We start from the raw sequence: 16,928 nt of genomic DNA, 5'->3' as shown, positions 1-16,928 counted from the left end.
CAAGTGAGTCTTATGAGTTCTAGACACCATGTTGTTAAACAGCTGGTATAATAATTTCTAATTAACCTGAGTACCTTGTGTCATAAGCTTCAGTGTTTTATGTCCTGTGGAATGTATCTACCAGGCAGTAAGGCAACTGGAGAAAACGGATGTTGTTTTATCATAATATTGAACACAATGGGGTCAGTTTTAACTTGTATTGTCTGGCATTAACGGCCTCAAAATGGGGTCGGTAGCCTTACCACCCTGTTAACCCCGACAATGCAGCTGACCCATTTTGAAAGTGGCCTATCACTGAGCGCCCAAAGCACCTCCTTGTTTCAGGCCATAGGCCCATTTCAATATGCAAACCGGGTTCTAGGACCCCGACTGTCATTTTAGGTTGGAAATGGTTGGAGCGTGCGCTGTGTCAATTTTGACATTATGTGATCCAAGCACGGTACAAAACTTTAATATGGACAAAGCAAAACTTGCATGGGAAGGCATCCGCATTAAGACCTCTGTTGCTCTACTATGCTGTAGCCCTAATGTAAAGAAAAAAAAAAGTTGAAGAAGTTATTTGACTTTTGGTACACTAGCCACATTGTCAGTAAATTTAACAAACGTCAGTCACATAATTGTTCAAATATTCTGGTCAAATTGGAACTGATTGAGATTTGAGACTCTGCTCAATCCAAAAGAAATCCTTTTTAATATTAGCCCAGTAAACATTCCACTGCATCCAGTACTTTATTTACTCAATCCTCCTCAAAGCAGACACAATAACTTACCGTGTATCTCAAGAATTTCTGCCTGTCTGCAATCAGAACAAGATATACTCCATCTAATTTCATCTTTAATTCCTCTTTTCATCTATTTACAGTCACTTGAAATATACTGGAGTTTTACTTTGCACAAATGTCAGGACTCACTTCTCTTTATTGCCCTCCCCTATCATGTATTTAACACTTATATTTTTCACGTTCTCAAATTAAGTTTGCACTGCCTAATTAGGTCAGTGTTCCTATGAAACTAGTTAGGATTTCAAAGCTATCTCTATGTGGTTAATAGATTTGAGCATTCTGTTTGGTTCACTGTTCGTTTTTGATTGCTAGATGGTGCAAAAGTTGAGTCTTTGAATAGTTCCAAACTGAAGTCAAGTCCATGTCCCTTAGCAGTGCCTTAAGTATTTACCCACTGGATAAACTACAAGGTCCCTAGACCAGCTGCAGAGTCCCTTCCTCATACTTCAGTACATGCATAGTTAAGACCAAACCTGAGACATATCAGTGACTGTATTTACCAGAGCCTTAGCTTTGTACCATTCTTCATATATAGGGCTCATCCCCTCAAAAAATACATCAATCCTTATAATGGTAAGTAAATTGAGATCTGTATCATTTGGTTAACCCCACTGCTATTATCCAAACTCTCATATTCCACCATAACTTAATGAGCACTTAAGAGGTTTATGGTATTTCCTGAAATGTCATGGGAATTAGGATAGCAATGCTGTTTTGAACAGAGGCTCTTTGCTTTGTATTGTAATGGCCACCCTGTGGGCTCTGTGTGGCTTTTTGGCCAAAGCAACTTACTGTCCACAAAGCCATTGAATCACCACAAACCGTTTTCAAAATAACTGCAAGCCTATGTTTTAGGTTTGAACAAAATGCTCTCAGAATAGTGTAGACAATATAATCTAGGACCCCCCATCTTAAAATATAAATGGTACAAATGACTGTGATTAAGATCATTTAATTTATTTATGTGTTCCTGTTGGGGTTTTTTTTGAATATTTTGTTTAAGCACTGGTAACATCATTAGAGGCTTGACAGTTATAAGGCTTTCTGCCTTCTCAGTGAAGGACAAAGTGACTTCTGCTTTCATGGTAAAAGATATAAAGGGGGAATATTTATTTCAGTCTCCCAGTGCAGAGCTTGACACAACAGGACATGTATCAGAAATTAGGTGTGGAGGTCAGCGCTTCCAATATGATTATCTGTCCATTCGGAACATAGCCGCTCAAGCCTCTTCCACCTTTCAATTAGATCATGACTGATCTGTACCTAAACTCTATTTACCTGCCTTTTCTCCATATTCCTTGATATTCTTACCTAATAAAAATCTGTCGATCTCAATCTGATGCTCTGCGTTCAATCCCGGCATCTCCAAGCGGTTTATGTTGCCAATGGTGGAAAGATCTTCTTGGACTCGCCTCAACTTTACACACAAGGAAAGGAAACATTCTTTCCCTAAAGACAAACCAGAAAATCCGCACAGGATGTAACTCATTGAAAGAACGCATGCTCCACTTCAGTGTCTCCCAATCCATGACTGATCTGTACCTAAACTCCATTTACCTGCCTTTTCTCCACATTCCTTGATACTCTTTACCTAATAAAAATCTGTTGACCTCAATCTTGAAAATTTCAATTGACCCAAGATGCACAGCCTTTTGGGGGAGAGAATTCCACATTTCATTTACCCTTTGTGTGAATAACCGCTGCCTGGTTTCATTCCTGAATGACCTAGCTCTAATTTTAAGACTGCCCCCTTATTCTGGATTCTCCCACTAGAGGGAATAGCTTCTGTGTATCTACTCTATTGAAACCTTTTATCATTTTAAACACCACAAGGAAAGTAAAAAAAAACATCAAAAACATACCTTTTGGACCTCAACTTGCCCCCATTCACTTCCTTGCTAGTTTGGCCTGGTGGGAAACTCACTGTTGCTTCCCGCTTAGGCCGCCAAGTCAAAATTGCAGTTGGGTCCTGATGATGACATGTGTAAATGCTGGCTTTGGGCGGGTGTCCATGTCGCCTGCTCAGTTGAGCAGATTAAAATTGCGATTGGTCAGTTCATGGTGGCTTTAGAGCGCGTTAGTAACGTGAACAATTTTAATTGACCACCTGCCCGGATTATGCTGGACGGATAAGGCCCCAGAATTTCTAATTCTGTCGTCTTCTCAATTGCTGTTATGAAATTCGTGATACAAATAATTATTTAGAAAACCAGGTATTGAAGGGTTACTTTACAAGTGACCAGGTCCTCAATTTGGGTGGGAGTTGAATATATTTTTCATATGTCTGTTGTGGGAAAATATAACTATGGCTGGAGTCAAGCAGTTATTTCCAATTATTTCTGTGACCGCCCTGGAGCCAGTCTCATGAAAACAGGGACGTTGGTGTAGGAGTAAGTAATAGGTATAGCATATACTTATCCTTCCAATAATCCCAGGCAATTCAGTTTTCTCCTTCATTAGATTTGTTCTATAATTCTGGTTGCATGTCTACCCCATGGAGCTCTGCATAGATTCTGTTCAGAGAAGGGGATGCCCTGGAGTGCCATGGCATCCAATCCAAATTTTTGGTGGATATGTGATTGGAGTGAATGGGTTTATTGAAGTACTGACCACATGGAATTGTTTTCTGTCTCTGCTGAGAGGTTACTAAAACATAGTAAATGCTTATCAGTAGCTGAAGAAATAAGTAGAAGAAATCGTTAATAATCAGTTTATAAACTGATCGATCCTTTACCACCAATGACAGAGAGTGGACACATTATTGTGTGGGAATCCACTTCATTCGAGAACATCCACTCCTCCAAGATGGATGGGCACAGGGGCCATGGAAATCCTGCAAATGCAATTAATGAACAAACTAATAGAGAAAATAAACGGATTAACTATTATTATTGTACTGGTACTAGGCACAAAGGTGCCTGCTCACCTCAACTCTAAATTCCCCCTTCATGTTTAGCTCCAATCTACTTTCCTATGAGTGCTCCACAAGTTTACTGCAGTAGTTCAAGCTGAACATTTGTTCGACATTGCGATGGTTATTTGTGCTGTGAGGCTTGCTTCCTTCAATACTCGCTTGAGTCACAGAGCAGTGCAATTGTCAGGAAGATTAGCAGAGTCAGCACTCAGGAGGAATGACTTCAACCCTAAACTGAATTTGAGAGTAGGGATCATTTGGAAGCCAATCTGGGTAATTCTATGTTGGCCCGCTGGAGCCAAAGAAAATGTTAAGCTGGAGTGAAAGTTGATTCCATAGCTCCGGTATGTCCACCACTGAGGACCTTTTTTCTGGACTTGATCCTACTCCATCGCACGCATATGAAGTACACATTTCAGAAAATGAATTTCCATGTTAAAGATAGCCTTGTGCTGGTGCACATTCTCAATTACCTCATTCATGAAGTTAAGCAAACTTGAGTGTGATTGATTAAACCCTGCAATGTTTAAACGTGGTTCGATTGTAAACCTGAACATGATTGTTTTAAAACTATCACTAACCAAAAAGACACGGCATCCTGATTTGCACCTGCAGGTCTGTGTGATTTTGTTGAGGCCCACACAACTATTTGCCAGAATAATAGGAAATTCATTTACCTTCTTTTATTTGCAGTGCTGTTGATGAAATGATGTGCATTTCTCCAAAACCTACCGAATTGTTTTAAATTTAGAAGATCTTGTTGTGTAAGACTTGTGATGCACTGTTCATCCTTTGAATACGAAATAACTTTTGCAAAATAGAGTCCATTTTCCATACCTTCCAACCTAGGAAAATACGAGAGGCCGTAACACGGAAAAACTGCTTTAGTTCACAGTTCCCATCCAGACATGTGTTTTCAATATTGGGTACCATGTAAAAAGATATTTCCAAAGCAGTCATAAAGTCACCAATGACTTTAATGTGAAGTATTAAGTTAATAGTGCCATAGAAGCAATTGATCCTCTTTTATTGAACCAAATTAACTGTACATAGAAGCAATTGGTGCTGTTTTATATCAATAGAATATAGCATTTTGTCTAATTCAGACATTCTAATTAAGTCATTTTCTATGATTTGAATGTTTTATGTGGACAAAAGCAAATCACAGGGTCATCAGCTTTATGAGTCTGATAGCATCACATTAAGGGTCTTTTAAGTTGAATTCCATCCATAGAAACATAGAAGATAGGAGCAGGAGTAGGCCATTCGGCCCCTCGAGCCTGCTCCGCCATTCAATGCGATCATGGCTGATCATCCAAATTCAGTACCCAGTCCCTGCTTTCTCCCCATACCCCTTGATCCCTTTAGCCTTAAGAAATATATCCAACTCCTTCTTGAATATATTTAATGTATTGGCCTCTACTGCCTTCTGTGGCAGAGGATTCCACAGGTTCACCACTCTCTGGATGAAGAAATTCCTCCTCATTTCTGTCCTAAATGGCCTACCCCTTATCCTTAGACTGTGACCCCTGGATCTAGACTCCCCGACCATCGGGAACATCCTTCCTGCATCTAGTCTGTCCAGTCCTGTCAGAATTTTATAAGTTTCAATGAGATCCCCTCTCATTCTTCTAAACTCCAGCGAGTACAAGCCCAATCAACCCAATCTCTCCTCATATGTCATTCCTGCCATCCCAGGTATCAGCCTGGTGAATCTTCGCTGAACTCTTTCCATGGCAAGAACATCCTTCCTCAGATAAGGCGACCAAAACTGCACACAATACTCAAGATGTGGTCTCACCAAGGCCCTGTATAACTGCAGCAAGACATCCTTGTTCCTGTACTCAAACCCTCTCGCTACGAAGGCCAACATGCCATTTGCCTTCTTAACCGCCTGCTGCACCATATTTAAAAATGTCCACCACTGAACATTGCAGGGGTTAATCAATCACACTCAAGTTTGCTTAACTTCATGAATGAGGTAATTGAGAATGTGCATCTCTAGCTGGTTGAAACTTATGTGCCAGTTTGTATCAATGGTTTTACTACAAGATGTCGATGACTTTTGGTGCAAACTGGGTTTTTTTCATAGAAGATGCAAGCAAGCCTGTGGAAATTTTTTGACCAGGATGGTGAAAAGATTTATTCTTGTTTTTTTTTATCAATATGGTTATAGTCCTTGCATGGTTAAAAAGCTACAAAACCTGTAAATACTGGAAATCTGAAATAAATTGAGAAAACACTGGGGCCTAGAAATTGGGTTTTGGCTTAGCCAGGGCTTTAGCGTCGGAAATTAGTGTCGGCGCTAAGTCCCCTGCGCGCGCCAAAAATTCAGTGGCGCCGTGCCCAAACGGCTGCCGGCGCTACTGAAGGGTCTTAGCGCCTGGAAAAGGGCGCTAACTGCCGTTTCGCGCCGCAATTCCGGCGCTGCGGCACCCGATGCGGTGCGGCAGGCTGGGGAAGTGCAGGCCTCCTCCTTCCGTTAAGGAGGAGCTGCCTGCACCCGGCCGCGGCCCGCGCAAATCTGCTTAAAAATGAGCCCAGCACCTCGGACAAGTGCCGGGCTTGCATCTGTTCCGGGCGGGGGGGGGGGAGAGAAGTCCGGGGAGGGAGCTGCGGGCAGGCGGCCGGCGGGAAAGTGGCCGGCCGCCGCGGGGCCTTTAATGCGCCGGCGCTAACTGCAGTAAGGCACCTCTGACAAAACGCTGGTTGCGGCTGCCACGGGCGAGGCGGCCGCAACTCAATTTCGGAGTTCGGGCGGGTTACCACGGCAACCGGGACGCTGCGCACACCGATGACGTCATCGGTGCCGGCGCAGCGCTACCAGAGCAACGCCGATTTAGGGCTCCAGGGAATTTCACTACTGGCCATAACTCCGGCGCAAGGCCCTCTAGCGCCTCAAATGAGGCGCTAAGGCTACTGAATTTTCAGCCGTGGGAGTTTCAGCAGTCCTGAGGATTCCATCTAGCTAGTTCTACCTTATATTATGATAACTGAAGTGGGTCAAAAATGTGGCGCTGGGAGAAGGAAATGCAATTGAAAATTGAAATTGCACAAAGAAAGTTTCTGTTCCAGCAGATCCACTGCTCTAGTTCAAAATTGATACAGTGTTGGTCTCTGAACACTGAAAATCATGGGCAGCTTTCAAAACATGTACATTTTACATCATACAACAACGAACAAAATAATTGTCTGTATACTTCTAATGCTAAAGCTGAATTAGAAGTACAGAATCCTACAGCACGGAAGGAGGTCATTTAGCCCATTGTGCCTGTGCCGGCTCTTTGAAAGAGCGATCCAATTAGTACCACACCCTTCTCTTTCCCCATTGCCCTGCAAATTTTCCCTTTTTAAGTATATATTCAATTCCCCTTTGAAAGTTACTGTTGAATCTGCTCCCACCGCCCTTTCAGGCAATGCATTCCAGATCATAACAACTCACTGTGTAAAAAAAATGATCCTCACCTTCCCCCATGGTTCTTTTGCCAATTACGTTAAATCTGTGTCATCTGGTTATCGAACCTGCTGACAGTGGAAATAGTGTCTCCCTATCTACTCTATCAAAACCCTTCAGTCTTTTTAAAATAGTGATTTTGAGCACAAAAGCTCATTTTCAGTGTGTACTTGTGGGATGTGGCCCAGCATATTCATTCAGCCGCCGTGTGATTATGTACATTGCTCAGATCTATTTTCTTGACTGTCAATAAAATATCATAAAATATTAGAAACAACTAGCAAAATTCAATAAAGTTTTACCATTTATGATTCAAACAGGTTTTATTGATATGTACATAATTATTATGCATGTTTATTCCTGGTTTTGTTTCAATTTAATTTGATTCCTGCTTCTTTGCTGCACTATCCGTAGCTGTTTGTTAAAAACATACTTGTTTTCGATATTTCCACGTTAGTGAGACAAATAGTATTGTATTTCTCAAAAGCTTACTAGGGAGAATTATACAATAGCAAAATATTGCGGATGCTGGAAATCCGAAATAACAACAGAAAATGCTGGAAACACTCAGCAGGCCAGGCAGCATCTGTGGAGTGAGAAACAGAGTTAACGTTTCAGGTCTGTGACCCTTCATCTGATGAAGGATCACAGACCTGAAATGTTAACTCTATTTCTCTCTCCACATATGCTGCCTGGCCTGCTGAGTGTTTCCAGCATTTTCTGTTGTTATTTTAGAGAGAATTATACTCTGTTTATAACTTAACTGATTAATGTAACTATTGTACAGCTATACTATATAAACAGCAAGGAATCCCGTGGTAAATCCATCTGGTATCCTTAGTAATGCATTCAGTGTAGTAATCCAGTAGTAGCAATGATTAGGAATGCACGTTACAGCAACATCAAATATTACCCCGCGGGTGCAAGCCCCCGACCTGCACTTATCTTGCGCGCCGGCAGTTGAGCTCTGGGCTCCCGTGGAATTCCGCTCCGGGGCCTGGCCCAGTTGCCGGCGCGCTGTGCTTGCGTGTCCCAGGGGTGTAGTTAGTGCGATGCATCCCCTGGGATCACGTGAGCCATGGGCAGCCAATCGGAGGAGGGAAAAGCCCATTCATAAGATTGACAGGAAGACCTGTCTAAACTTATGAATACTCCGGCCCCAAAATAGTAGTAAACCTTCAAATAAATTTTAAAAAATCATCACACTTTTTAAATAAACTATAAATTACATTAAATAACTATTTTAAACAATAATTTAAATTTTTGAAAAAAATAATTTTATAAAAAAACGGGGCTAAAAATAAACTTACCTTGCTTTAAAGTATTTAAAAATAATAAACCTGTGGAAAAAATGTTTTAATTTTAATTAATTGACCACTTGCCTTTTAAAATGCAGGCCTTACACCTGGTTTTTACATTTCTAAAATTTAAAGACTTACCCTCACGGAAAAACCTGTAAAAAAAACGTAAGTTCAAAGCGCACGCGCAGACTCCCGCGCACACGCGTTCGACCTCTGAACCCCTTCGTTCAGCGGAACGGAAGTGCCGGTTTCCCGCGCATGCGCAGTGCATCCAAGAAACCGGCACTTCCATCGGGTCCACACGTGAGTACCCCGTGCGTACTCACGCGTTGGGACCCGAATTTTGAAAGAAGACTATGAGGCCTATCAATACTCCCCCTATCCACTGGACAATACAACTTCATGCACCACCCTCCCCATCTCCAGTAATGGAAACTCCTGGGAAAGGCAATTGAGCAATTCCTGTTTTTTTTCAAATTAACTTTGTGTTCATGAAAGCATCATTGAACCCATGCTCTTCCACTTCCACCGAACAATCGATCGTTCCGAGTGACCCCAATATACTTTCAGAATTTCCTCATTGAGGTACTACCTCTAATTCAAAATCCAACTCGAATCTAAATCAACACATATGTCCATCTGTGTTGGGTCTAACCATAAACCCAATGGGCACATTAAAGAAGGGGAGTTCTCCTGGTGTCATGCCCAACATTTATCCCTCAAGCAATATCACTAAATCAGATTATCAGGTCATTTATCGCATTGCTGTTTGTGGGAGCTTGCTGTGCGCAAATTGGCTGCTGCATTTCCCTACATTACAACAGTGACTACACTTCAAATGTACTTCATTGGTTGTGAAAGGTGCTATATAAATGCAAGCTCTTTCTTTTACAGACGCAGTGCCGTTTTATCATCTATGATGCCATATGTAGTCATCAGGCACTCTGTAGTTAAGGCCCAGAGTATGTTTGTTCCTGTCTCTCTGTTGCTCAATGTGCCTTTTCTGCCAGCTAAAAGTAATTTATTTGAATGAAGCAATTGTGTTGAGTAATGATGCATAAAACAAGACAAGGACATGATTTATGTCAGTTTTGGCTACTTTATTTTCATGACATTTAAAAGTCTGCAATCATACAATACTTTATATGGCAAGAATAGTTCTCACGCATCTACATGAAACATGGCGGTATAAATAATTTAAATGAGAAAAATAAATATGATTCTTTTTTTTTTAAACAATTACTTGTGTCTATGCACTTTGGTCACTTATCTCAAAATCCCTTTAGGAGGCTACAATAGTTTTTTGTACCATTTCATCACACTGTGGAAACTTTACACATAAAACTTCATAAAAGAGCTCATAAACACAACTTCACAAAATAGCCATTGGTGTGGATTCCATATCCTATTCTGTTATTAAATTAAATAAATGAGCAGTGTAATGTTTGAGATATGTACAGCGATTTAACATTTATTGTTTCAGATTGCAAATATAGGAAGAAGCAAACAACAAAGTAACAGAAAATGTTATAAATGTAGCGGGTAAATTACATTAAAAATAGAATGGCGTTATTCACAGAAGAAAGGTTGTAAAGAATGTTTTCCATAGGACGGGAGGGTCAAAGATTATGTGTGTCCCCCCCATCGCCCCCAACAAGTAATATGATTCACTTCAGGAGCTTGTTTTCTTTTTCAGAAATTGCTGTGTAAATCTTTAGATAACCAAATGTCTGCTATATACATCAAACTTATAATGAATAAGAATTTACAAATTGTTCCTGGATGATTTCTTTTTTCCACTTTCCTCTCTTCTCCCTGCCAGAGTGCATCCTATCCCGGTTGAGAGGGTTGGTAGGTTTGGTCTGTGGGCCAATCTCTTGACTGCTATCATGGATAGATATAAGTGGCAGGGAAGCCTGGGATTGGGATTCAGACTCCCAGCCCTCTGATCAGAATGTCAGGTACTCAGATACTGGAGCCACTTGGCTTCCCTGTGAAATTACCTGTCAGTTTTTGACCCACCCTTACTTCAAAATTGAGAGTGTCCCTACTTACACCACAGTAAGACTGGGGGCAATTGCAAATTTACATTAGTGCCTGTTGCTTGTGGACAGGGTAGAAAAACTGAGGTAAAAACAGAAAATGCTGGAAATACTCAGCAGGTCGGTCAGCATCTGTGCAGAGAAAAACAGAGTTAACCAACGTGTTTCTCTCTCCATGGATGCTGCTTCACCTGCTAAGTATTTCCAGCATTTTCTGTTTTTATTTCAGATTTCCAGCGTCTGCAGTATTTTGCTTTTGTATTAGAAAGACTGAGGGTTATGCTGTCACCTGTCCCTGTTCTACCATATTGGCAAATAGGAGTTTATGGAAATAATTTAGGATTCCCACTTACATTAGCTTCCCTGGGTGTTTGGAGTTGAACTGTTACAGGTTCAAATGAGGTACAGCCTTTTTCCAACTGAGTAACTGCATCTGTGCTTGTAAACAGTGCCAACATTCATTCCAAATTAAATACTGTAGTATATAAAAGCTGTCCTATAGGGTAATATTATATCCTGCTAGACGTAGTAACAGACTGTAGCATTTTCATGTTCCCCATAAAACATATTGAATTTGTTTTAAAAAGGAAGTGAAGGACTCTATGATATTTTTGAATAGGTTCTCCTATAATACATTTTGGTCAGGGCATTTTGTTCAGTTTGGAAATATTTAACCTCAGACTGAGTAAGAAGTGCAATGTTCCTGCAGTTTTAAAAGAATTATTTTTATATGCTGGATTAGACGCACTTTAGAGTAAATACATTAGAAAATGGAATTATATTGACTTTTCATCCAGCACTGAATTTTCGTAAAGTGGAGCATAATATTATACTTGATATAAAGTTCTAATATTGGTCAGCTTGGTCATGGTGGTTGCCTTTGCCTCTGTTTTTGGAGGGTTTTGCTTTCTTCTTGCTCTTTCTCCTCCTCGAGACAGCTTCCTTCCCAAATTGCTTATTGTCCGATTGGTTGTGGTGGCGGGAGTATCGTTTGCACTTGCAGGAAGTCACCACTTGGATTTTGTAGGTCCTTGTCTCCTGGTTTTGGCACTCTAGCCGGACGCGCTGGGTGCGCGAGTGGGCCGGTACACACCGATAGTCGGAGGCCTGATGTCTGGTCCACCACCTCGCCCGGCCAATGGAATTGGGGAGGAGGTGGGCTGGCAAACACTGACCGGAGCAAATCAGCTCCTTCACTGGCTTCACACTGCGACATGTGCCATCTGAGATGTACCTGGTGGATCGCAGCTCTCTGCAGCTGAACTCTGTTGCACCTACAGAGGAAGAGACATGGCAGATTGATTAGTACAAGGACATGACCAGTGAAACCTGCTACATGTGCAATACAGGAATAAGTCAAATAATTAATGATAAAACTGAACAGGGATTAAATTGCAAAAAAAAGCGAAATATTTTCACAATGTTCAAATTTTAAATAAAACATTCCTAATCAAAAGAAAAACAGGTACTGTACATACTGGGAATCCGAATCAAAACCAGAAAATACAAGAATGACACAACAGGTAAATCAACATTTGAAAGGGAGGAGTTCAAGTTTCTATGCAACCATAAATCAGAATGGCTCTGATGAAGAGTTGTACCCAAAGGGCTGGATTTTGTCAGGAGGAGGGACTCCCACTTGTTGGGTTTTAGTCCCGCCTCCATCGACTTGTGGCCAACCCACGCTATTTTCCCTTGATTGACCTTATTAAGCCCGCCCAGCGTGCTCAGCAGGCCAATTAAGGGACACCTGGTTACTGGTGACGTCAGCGATTGACATTTCATCTGTCAAGAGCTTTTGACAGATGAAAAATCAGCGTTTGACAGCTCTGTAAAGCTGTCAAACACTGACAATCTGTCTTCTAACTTGAGTCCTTCTACTCAGACTCAATTAGAGAGCTCTCCAGACCTAAGAGAAGAGGCTGCAGCTTTTGACAGTTCAGCGGCCATTCTGCTTTCTGTGCCGGTGAGATGAGGGACTCCAGAGAACTGAAGGAAGGAAGCCTGCAGGAGAAAGTAAAGGTAAGTAAAACTTATTAAAACACTTTACCTCTGCACACATGCATCCATCGCTCACCTGCACAACGGACATCTCGACCCCTCCAACCCCTGCAGACCGACGGTCCGCCTCACTAAATTGGCGTGGTTCGGAGCCGTCGGACAGCCCACACTTCAGGGCTAAAAATAGGAATTAGGCAAAAGACTGCCTGTTAACTACCTGTTAACAGGCAGTTAATTGGCACTAATCCCCTTCCCGCCTCGGGGAGGTGGCTCCCAGCACAGGTCGGGTACCCGCCTCCTGGGACATTGGCACGGAGGCGGGTTGGGGTCGGGATGGGTTCCTGCCCCCCGATTCTACAATTTCCCCACCACTCCCGCCTCCAAACCCGCCTCCTCGGGGCTTGGAAAATCGAGCCCCAAGTGTTAATTGTTCTCTTTCAAAATGTTGCCCAACCTGCTGTGCCTTTCCAGTACTTCCTCTTTATATTCATCTGTCTTCCTTTACCATCAATGTTCTCTCCTAAAGGCACTGACTTCTCTGGTGTCTCTCCCAAGTGACCATTCTTTGTTTGTGAGCCTACAGAATAAGTGTGGGCAGGCTATTTGATCACAAGAGGGAAAGGCACAGCTAACCCTAATCTTGTCTGCATCCACACATGCACAATTTCCAGTAGGGGTTACTGGATAGTAGTTGGGAATGGGAATCATGGGCAATTCCTCCTTCCCTAACCCAAGACCACTGAGCCAATGTCCTAACAAAACACAGACCAAAGATCCTGGTTTGTGTGGCTCAGCTATTCACTGCATGAACTCGCTGAGGCATCAGGGGAAGATCTTAACTGATATCTCAAGGCTACAGAAGACATGGCGCAATCACTTTCAGGACACTCAGAAGGAACTGGTGATGAAGTGTCAGAGAGTCAATCACAACTTCATTCATTTCACGAGAGAAAGGATCTGTATCAAAAGAAAATGCACCCTGCTGTAGCCAGAACAGTTTTGAATTTGGCATAGTACACTCAATACCTATCCTCTTACTAGCCTGAAATACTGCTGTATTATAAAATAAAATGAGTTACAAGGGCAGCACTGTACTAATTTCAGCTTGTTGAACAATCTACAGTCCTTAGGAGTGAATATATAACAATTTTCTCAGTTAACTGTTATATTTAACTTTAGTACTGATTTGTTATGCACATTGCCATCAATCACCATCAACTGAAATTCACACTAACTCACTGGTCACAGGCGACCAAAATAAGTATCTTGGAAGTCTCTTGGCTACAGACCTGTGCAATGATTTACACTGGAATAAGGAATGTCTGTTTCAGTTGTACTTGATAAATAAATGAAAATGGTTTTTTTTAAAACAATGTGGAAATTACTACTGGAAAGCAAGGGGTCAATTGAGCCGGAGTACAGTAGTTTGTGTGCATTTTTCTTTTTAGCAGACTATCAAATTAAATATAGGTGCAGTCCAACTATCTACCCACATAATACCATAGTTTTCATATACGAGTAGAGATTATATTATTCTAGGGCATGTTTCTCCATCTTACTGATTGACATCCATGTATTTACTCAGTTGTATTGTTTCAAAGGTATTAAACTCAAAGTGAGTTGTAGGTTATTAAGAAATATTTTGCTCATATTAATTTCAAGATGGGCACTTCTATTATGACCCAAGTCTGCTCACACTTTGCCTACATCATGAAAAACACTGTACTTCAAACTATTTGATTGTATAAAGCATCTTGAGATGTTTTGAAATTATGACGTGATATATAAATGCATGCAAGTATTATTTATTTATCATGGTACAGTCTTATAGTGAGCCTAGAAAACAGAATGAGCCTATAGTGGAGATCTGTACTGAACCACTTAACCGTGGTAGAACGGTTCCACTAACGCAGCAGTAAGAGGAATACTTGCTGGATAGACGGCAAAAAAAAAGATTTAGTTGACAAACTACATCATAAGGCATCAAAAGCTGTGTCGCTCTGCAATCCCTTGGTACCATTGTAGTATGCTTGCTTTCATACACATTGTTTTCTCCATCCCTATTCATTTGCTAGAGTTTTCACTGCTGGTCAAATCAAAATTGTGGTGGTCACACCCAACACACACATCCTGATCCTGATTGTTCCTCAGAGTATCATCCCACCCATGCGACAATATAATAAAAAACTAGCATACAACTTATACAAATCCAAAGTCAGCAAAGTTTAAACTGTACTTTATATAATTATGTTACAGTCCTGAAAATATAAAATAAATTTTTTTTTTGCTAATCATAATAAGTGTAAAACAGACGGTTTATTTATACTGCGTTTATAACACACAGGGTGATGGACAGCCCTTGAAGCATTTTGAGACACCAGCAGAACTCCCGTGGCATTGCTCGCAGATAGTCTCGGACTGGAGCGTGGCTTCGCTCGGGTTGGTAACCTGGACTGTGCCTTTAAGACCACGGCTCTAAACAGGCAAATTCAGGTAATTCTAGATGCAGTACTTAGAAACTGCCGGGGTTAATCAGAGGGCTGCTGTGAGTGCTTGTAAATGTCAGGCTCCAAGTCCAGCGGTAGATTTTTAACTAGCTGCCTCGATATAAAACTGTCCTAATGGATCTATCGCCCGTTGTAGAAACCGACCACTTTTCACTTCCAATGAACAGTTGAAAATCTACCCCGGGTTTCTCAATTAGTTTGAAGCTTGTTTTGCATCTGTAACAAAGTATGAGCTTGGTGGGAGAATTCTGATGTGTGACGGATGCATGTTCGGTGCAGAACACCTCCCATTATTGAAACTTTATTGCAATGACCCTATTGCTTTGTGTGTATATGATGTGTAAAATGCTGTTCTTTCTAAAAAGGATTTTGTCACAACTATTAATTATTATTAATCAGGAAAGACTGGTTGCCACACCAGTTAAAGCGGGCGATGCAGATCTAGACAGAACAAGAATACCTAAAGGACATGTAACAAACAGATTTCAAGACGTATAAACAAACAGGAGCTGCAAGACATGCCGATCAAAAATTGCAATGGTGGGAATCTGAATAAAGGCTGATCTAAACATTGGTGGTGTGTGCGTCTCTTATAAGGCAGATTTTCAAATAAACCCCATAAACAGAATTTGCACACCTTAATCTCCTGCAATGTGTTACTGGCTGTAACAGATCGGAGCTTGCGGCTGCTGGCTGTCACTTTTGACGGATTACAATACACTGCATAAAGGAAATAACAAGAAAGCTTTCAAGATCAGCAGATACTTACATAACCCGCATGCAACTATGCACAGGGTGGGAAGGAGCGGCGAAGTGAGCAGATAAATGCTAGAAATGGCGAGGGGCAAATAACTGCTTTGCAAATGTAATAAATGCACAAATCCAAATTGGGATTTAAAAAAAACTTTCTTTAATGAAAGACGATCTTGCATTTATATACAGCTCTTTTCACAACCTCAGGATATCCCAAAGCTATTTTGCCATCTATAACTAATAATAATCTTTTGTATTTCATTATTCATGATTTAAGAGAAATGAATTATTGCATCCTTACCCCGCACTTGCATGGGCTGGATCCGCCGTCTGCCTCCATGTTTCGCCTGGTTGACGCTGTGATTTCTCACCTCGGTGGGAATCTCCGGGTTTTCGGGAATGATTTCTGTCGCATCGTTTTTCAAAGACCCCCATATTCCTTCAGGTAGGCTCAGACTGCCCCGGACCAGGACACAGATGCAGGCGGCGATCAAGCAAGGCTGAGCGTACTGAAGGAGCCCCATGATTATCCAACAGAACCCAACTACTCCGAAACCCTAACCTGCAGAAAACATTCCCAAACATCCTTCCTTTATAAGGCAGCCCCGACCCCCCAACCGGTGATCAACGTCGGAGCAGAGGAGGTACGTCTACTCTCTTCACACCAATCTTCAGATAGGGGGCTGACTGACATTTACTGAGAGGCGTGGCCGAGAGCCAAAGTCTTGCAAACTTTCACATTTTGCAGGAAAGTCGAGTGCAGTCTTCGAACTTTTCCAGATCTCAAGCAACGACTTTTTTTTTAGAAAGAAAGAGCACTGGTATCTGTGACTAGTCAAATAATCATCGTTTCTATTTCATTCTTATGATAAAATATTAAATATTTTATAAAAGATAAAATATTTAGAGCCATGCAGGACAAGTTTCTTTTATTACTGAGAAACTCCACAGATAATGTTAAAACTTGAATCCCTAAGGCATATTATTGGAAACGTTATTATGAATGCTGTGCTCTAGATCTAGGAGCACTGGTGCTAATTATAATGATGCTAATTATAATGATGCTAATTGTAATTACCTTAATTATAATTACAGCTGTAAACTTGTGACGAATCAATGCAGCAGTTTACTGTGGGGGGCGCATTTAATTTTATACAGTGAGGTGATGCAAGGC

General features: G+C 41.3%; 1 protein-coding gene across 1 annotated transcript; it reads right to left on the bottom strand.

Annotated features, from left to right (window-relative positions):
* Positions 1–9,530: 9,530 nt before the first annotated feature.
* sost (sclerostin) lies at positions 9,531–16,278 on the bottom strand. Its single transcript, XM_085966383.1, has 2 exons — positions 16,056–16,278; positions 9,531–11,767 (listed from the first exon to the last, which is right to left on the bottom strand). Exons 1-2 carry the CDS (start codon positions 16,276–16,278, stop codon positions 11,340–11,342), a joined length of 651 nt encoding a protein of 216 aa, XP_085822509.1. The 3' UTR covers positions 9,531–11,339.
* Positions 16,279–16,928: the final 650 nt, after the last annotated feature.

The sequence above is a fragment of the Somniosus microcephalus genome, chromosome 24 (assembly GCF_052327205.1).
Source record: "Somniosus microcephalus isolate GS21.2 chromosome 24, FLI_Smic_1.0, whole genome shotgun sequence".
Lineage (NCBI taxonomy): Eukaryota > Metazoa > Chordata > Chondrichthyes > Squaliformes > Somniosidae > Somniosus > Somniosus microcephalus.
Note: the sequence above shows the minus strand (reverse complement) of the source record. Positions and strands in the feature narration are given on the sequence as shown.

Bases quoted from the DNA above. Each gene is read 5' to 3' on its own strand.
- sost (XM_085966383.1), bottom strand. From the start codon at position 16,278: ATGGGGCTCCTTCAGTACGCTCAGCCTTGCTTGATCGCCGCCTGCATC. The intron at 11,768-16,055 runs GTAAGGATGCAA...CTTCCTCTGTAG, and splicing joins CCAGCCCATGCAAGTGCGGG to GTGCAACAGAGTTCAGCTGC.